Genomic DNA, 6,034 nt, shown 5'->3' with positions numbered 1-6,034 from the left:
GCTAGAGTGAAGCTAGCGAGTACAGAGTGAACCAAAGTGTACAGAGTGAACTAGAGTGTATAAGAGTGTACCAGAGTGTATAAGAGTGCGCTAGAGTGAAGCTAGAGAGTACAGAGTGAACCAAAGTGTACAGAGTGAACTAGAGTGTATAAGAGTGTACCAGAGTGTATAAGAGTGCGCTAGAGTGAAGCTGGAGAGTACAGAGTGAACAAGAGTGTACAGAACTGTACTGGAGTGTACAGTGTGAACCAAAATGTACAAAAAGTGCTTATGTTAAATTACATGTACTTATTAGCATGTGAATGTATGCATGCTGCCATTTGCATATATGGGACAAAACCATGCTCCCGCTACCGCAAATGGCGACTTTTTGGTGATTTGTCCACGCCGCCGATTACATACTCGGTAATTACCAAGAGAGCCCACAGAATAAGTTTAAAGCCCACCTTTGGTATAAGTATTGTATTTTGATCCTAGTTACTATTCATAGCATTAATCGGTTGCATCAGGACTGAGCGAGTTGCTGTTGAGCCGGCGAAGGTGGGTGCTCTAGCCTCCTCCTATGGTTTAGATCGGTTGATGAGTTGAGTTTCTATTTAAAGTCGTTGAAAATATCTACTCTACTTACCTGACCTTTTTGCTGTCGTCTAGTTGTCTGCTTCAATTTTCAAATTATTAGGATCAATATTTAAAGCCCTTTCGCAGTCGAGTGCGCATACGTGCGGCGGTGGAATCGCAGCCAGTAAATATGTCAAAGGTGAAGGCCCTGTCTTGACCTGATTGTTTTGATTTGCGTTACAATTTCTGGAATGTAATGGTGCCTGCAATATGGCGGAATGTTTACATCACACCATTGACATATTATTATCATCATCATCTTTAGATACCTCCAAATACCCCCGCAAGGGGCAACATAGGGAGGGGAGTAGAGGTCCTGGGTTAGGGCGGGCAGGCCTCCTGCCTGGCATGGAAGGACTCAACGGATATTACCTATCATTCCTGTCACCGTAACTGCCTTAACTTATGCTAACGTTATCATCTGAAAAATTGTGCATCAAGAAGTGATCAGCACCTACAGATCAACAGAGCAGATAAATAAATTATCATAGCAAATCAACCTTTGAAAGAATTCTAAGGGAGCATACAGTAAATGCATTACAACTTAATACAAGCTCTATGAATACAGTCAGTACTTGATTACCAGCTATTCATCTGTGTGCCTTTGTTACATCAGGTGGTTCTCACTCACACAATGAGTGAAGGGGTGAAACGCAGAGGTGGAAAGCCCAACCGTGGCGGAGGAAGATTTAACAAGCCTACGTCTGGACGAGGTGGGGGGCGAGGAAGAGGGGGCAGAGGTGGAGGGAGCAGAGGTGGAGGGGGTAAGAAAAGTTTTTACATGACACTTGGCTTAATTCAATACATCACTTATCCAGAATTGTTTGTTTGTTTACATATCTGGTAAACCTCATGACAAATACACCAATTTTGTGTAGTAAATTACGAAATGAATGCATGCTGTGTAATAGTACTAATACCAGACTGACATAATAGGTTTAATCCACTCACTGTAGGATGTAACAAACTCAAGCTGTGGCTGTCCTCAAACACGGGGCATCTGTTTTTTGTCAATTTGATAGGATGCTACGTATACACCATACCTGCCCTATGTTTCCCTAGGTCGAGGCAGAGGGAGACCAAGCTTAGCTGGGGGTGGAGGTGAAGGCAGGAAGGCAGGGGCATCAGCTGTGGCTGAGGGCTACTTGGGAGATGCAACCTTCACTGACCTGGATTATGATGTTGATGATGGCTTTGATTTTAGACAACAACATCAGTATGTTGATGCTAGATGATACATATCATAAAAACCACTTATGTACAAGTTATCGTGTCAGATCATTCCTCGGACAATGTCAGTATTGAACAAAAACCTCAGTGTAAATCAGAACAATATCATATTTTTGATCTGGCCTATGTTATTATTATTTCAAGGACATGACATTCCCATTTTCATAAATAAGTCAATGTATCTATGATTAACATTTGAAGAACATTGATTGATTGATTGATTTTCTGGGCGTTCTTTAAATGAAGCAAGAGTCAGCTCAAGTTGATAGATAACTTTGTTGTCTCTCCTACATCTGTAGATCTGCTGGGCCCAAAGCCGGAGGAGCACCCTCCTCTTATGGGCGTGGAGGAAGTTCCACATCTGGTGTTTCCCGTGGATACAGGGGTGGCCATGGCCGTGGTCATCATGGGAGGAAAGTACAGATTCAACGACTGCACATGACCAATGAAAATCAGGACATGGTGCGAGACATGCTCAAGAGCCTGCAAGGTGCAGACCTTGATGAAGTGTAAGCTGCTTACCTGTTAAGGGAGGGCCAGAAGGACTCCTCCAGTCCACGTGAAATGAAATGGAATCAAGATACATTTTGTAGCATATTTTTTTCAAACAAAGGAAAGGCATATGAAGAATCAACATCCATGATGGAACCAGATAAGTCCCCTTTATTCATCCTCTACCCTATTAAGGAATGTATTACATCCATCTGTAGAAAACTGATTATGTCTCAAAGATTTGCTGTCCTAACATTAAGCTTTGCATCATTCCCAGTGACCCAGAGGAGTATGATGAGTTGGATGTACGTATGGAAGACCAGTACTGGCTGACAGACTCCAGGATTGCTGTGCAGGAGTTGACATCTTACTCAGGGACTGCACAAGTGAATGTACTGGATGAGGTGGGGCAGACTAGGCTGGAGATCAACAGAATGGCTCTTCATAGACTACAGAGGTAATGACCAGGATTAAGTCATTGGCATCAGCACTATGGGATTGTCTTGTTGTAAGATTAGGGGAATAATTACCTCCATGAAATGTCATGGAATGGAGGTTATATTTTCTGTTATGTGTCTCTGTCTGTGTAGATGATTACTCAAGAACGGCTGGATGGATTGGTTTCATACTTGTTGTGTTGGTGGGGTGTGATAAAAGCTCGAATCGATGAGATTTTAGGAGCCGTATCTGTTGTTATAATCGATGTAATAATATCAGAAAACACCCCTATATTTGAGATATATTGGTACAGGCATCGTGCTTTATGTGTTTGTTAATGGGCTTAGCTCCAAGCAGATGGTGAGGTGACAGCTGTTTGGGGAACCCCGAGTTTTTTTAATATGATAATTAGTTTTATTTATGTCTGCTTAGGATATCATGGAGATGTGAAGCGTAAGTATAGTTGTAAGAAGTTGAGGTACATTTAACGATAATGCTTAACAGGTATGGATGTCTCACATACTGTACTGCTGATTTGAGTGACATGGTGATTAAAATGCCATTAGGTCCTCTCATCTGGGTTGAGTGTCAGATGTTCTGATTTTGTTACGATAAGGGACAGTTGTTAGTTGTCTCTTTCGTAGCCAATGGTACTTGTTTTTAGCAGACGGGGTTGGCGCCAAGTATTCATCTTACAGTTGGTGTAGGGCTGTCAGAGGAAAGTGTGCATCTCGTTTTGTACCGTGTGAACAGCAGATGTTATGACATATTGGTGGAAAATCAAATCACCATCTGACTAAAGTTGGCCACATCCCTTCTTCTTTCTGAGTTTCCCAACTTCCTCCCACCACACAGCTCTGAGGCACATAGTCGAACCTCAATAATGCTGACAACCTTAGACATTTTAAATGCCAAACATCAAGCTTAAGGAACACCACGCTACCATATGCCGTCGACCTCTTAAACGCACATTACACAACTAAGTGTCACATTTTGATAATTACTAATCAGATGGACATCCTCTGTGTCATTAAATAAATACACCACTACTTTCCCATAACATTTATGTTATATAACCATTACTCTCAAATACAACCGACTATAAACATTACATACCATCCACAAAAAAGCAATAAATATTTCATGGAGGTATGAGGTCCCCGAACTCTAGTTCATTTTATTTTATGTCTTGTGAGCAAGTTTTGGTATTTAAAAATCCAATTTTCCTCCTTTCTACTGACATATTTCTGGTTTTGGAGAAAGGAAAAAAAGAAAATTACTGCTTTTTTTATAGTAAAATTGAAAAATTGCCAATGGTATCTTGTTGACATACATGTTGCAAATATATATGTATATGTTGCAGATATGGATTTCATGTGGACAGATGTGTCAAGGCCCTGCAAGCAAACAAAGGAGACGTAGGTGCTTCCATGGAGTTTCTCTACAACCAGTGCCTTACAGAAGATGGCATTAGAGTCTCAGAGAACAAAGAGTTAGAAGACCTGCCCAGCATGGATGAGGCTTTGGAACAAAGAAGGGATGAGGCCGTGGCTCTTGAATCTATCTATGATGAAACCTTTAAAGAAAGGATCTCTGACAAGCTCTGGGTCCTACATCTGGACCTTCCACATATTAAACCTATTTTAGAAGTCCTAGAAGAACAGAAGGAGGAGGGAAAAAGACCAAAATATAAGTTAACTGAGAGGAGCAAAGATTCTGAAAAGAAGAGTGAAGACATCTGTAAATTCTATCTGAAGGGTAACTGTAGATTTGGTCGAAGGTGTCGGCATAGTCATGTCAAGCCTGAAGAAGAGAGACCTAAACACCTCATACAGGATCAAGAGGATGAGGCCAGTAGCCAGAGCCCTTATGAAGTAGAAATACGCTTTCCAGCTCAATGTCTATATCCCTACCAACCCCCAATAGTTGCTTTCACCTCTAATAGAATTGACTTCCCAACAGCAGCATGTTTGAACATTTCCCTCAGGCTCAACCAGGAAGCACAATCATTGGCTGAAAGTCACTCTCCTGCTGTGTTCTCATTGGTCAGTGTTTTGGAAGATGAAGATGAAATGTGGAAACTGATACTGGGGAAGCCTCATAGGTTCAGTTTACAAGAGCCAGTCATCTCAGCCAGGGGAGCCAGTAAGGGATTAAGTACTGGCAATGTGACGCCTCCATCTGTGGAGGATGAAGAGAGCAGTGACCTTCCTGAGGGGTCATCTTCTGAAGAGGAGACAAATGGAGAGGACGTCAAGACAGCTGTCGTTAGGAGCAACAAATTCGTGAGACCTGTTAAGGACTTGCATGTTGTGAGGAGTGAGAACAGAAAACTCAAAGACAGGTTCAAGAAAAAACAGGTTAGTGATTTAGGAGTAAATGCTGACAGAAATTTGTGAACTGGTTCCATGTGCTGCAACAAGATGCATTACTTTTGTTTCTATCAACTCTATTTTCACATACCTATGTCTATTCCCTGTACAGACAACATCAGCATACAGGTCCATGTTAGGGGAGAGGAAGAAGTTACCAGCATGGAATGAACAAGACAACATTCTAAAGGCCCTGAAAGACAACCAAGTCTTGGTTGTCAGTGGCATGACTGGGTAAGAATGCTACTAAGATGTCTGAATTGTTATGTTACAATGTACAATATATCAGAAATGCTATCAATAGCATTTCTTGGCCTGGCTAGTTTATGAAACATACTCTCTGTGATTCTAGACTCTATCATCATTTCGTTACAATGTCTTCTTTTTAATCTAAATTTAGCATTTCTAAAGCCCTGAGCAACCTGTATACTAGTATCAGAGGGTCAAAGTGTAAAGGAATTAATTGTGTCTTTCTTTCTGTCTAGATGTGGGAAGACCACTCAAGTTCCCCAGTTCATCCTGGATGATTACCTGGGCTCCAGTAAAGGCGGCCTGTGCAACATCATCTGCACACAGCCCCGCAGGATCTCAGCTACAGCTGTGGCTGACAGGGTGGCGAACGAGAGGGTGGAACGGCTGGGTAATGTGGTGGGGTACCAGATCAGGCTGGAGAGCAAAATGGTAAATACTGTCTTCTTGTTCCTGAAGTAAAATCTATGGTGAAGAAGTTTTCTATGATAATTAAATGGCTAAACATGGTGACAATTGCAATTTAGTTATTGTATAGCCACATGTTTTTACAGAATGCTTATTTCATTATTTATTGATGGCACAGAGAGATACCCCGGTATGTTCTTATAATGATATTATTTTTTCTGTTAAAT

The 6,034-nt window shown here is 41.5% G+C and overlaps 1 protein-coding gene across 1 annotated transcript in view; it reads left to right on the top strand.

The window, feature by feature from the left end:
* Positions 1-388: 388 nt before the first annotated feature.
* The window catches only part of LOC118410341 (putative ATP-dependent RNA helicase DHX57), a 20,328-nt gene continuing 14,682 nt past the window's right edge, over positions 389-6,034 (top strand). Inside the window, exons 1-8 of the mRNA XM_035812025.1 lie at positions 389-540; positions 1,235-1,448; positions 1,681-1,834; positions 2,148-2,357; positions 2,618-2,797; positions 4,142-5,138; positions 5,263-5,384; positions 5,636-5,857. Of these exons, the coding sequence (XP_035667918.1) occupies positions 1,253-1,448; positions 1,681-1,834; positions 2,148-2,357; positions 2,618-2,797; positions 4,142-5,138; positions 5,263-5,384; positions 5,636-5,857 (2,081 nt within the window). The 5' untranslated portion in view covers positions 389-540; positions 1,235-1,252. The remainder of the gene's footprint in view (positions 541-1,234; positions 1,449-1,680; positions 1,835-2,147; positions 2,358-2,617; positions 2,798-4,141; positions 5,139-5,262; positions 5,385-5,635; positions 5,858-6,034) is intronic.

This window comes from Branchiostoma floridae, chromosome 1, assembly GCF_000003815.2.
Source record: "Branchiostoma floridae strain S238N-H82 chromosome 1, Bfl_VNyyK, whole genome shotgun sequence".
Taxonomy (NCBI): Eukaryota; Metazoa; Chordata; class Leptocardii; order Amphioxiformes; family Branchiostomatidae; genus Branchiostoma; species Branchiostoma floridae.
This window is presented reverse-complemented; position numbering and strand designations above follow the sequence as displayed.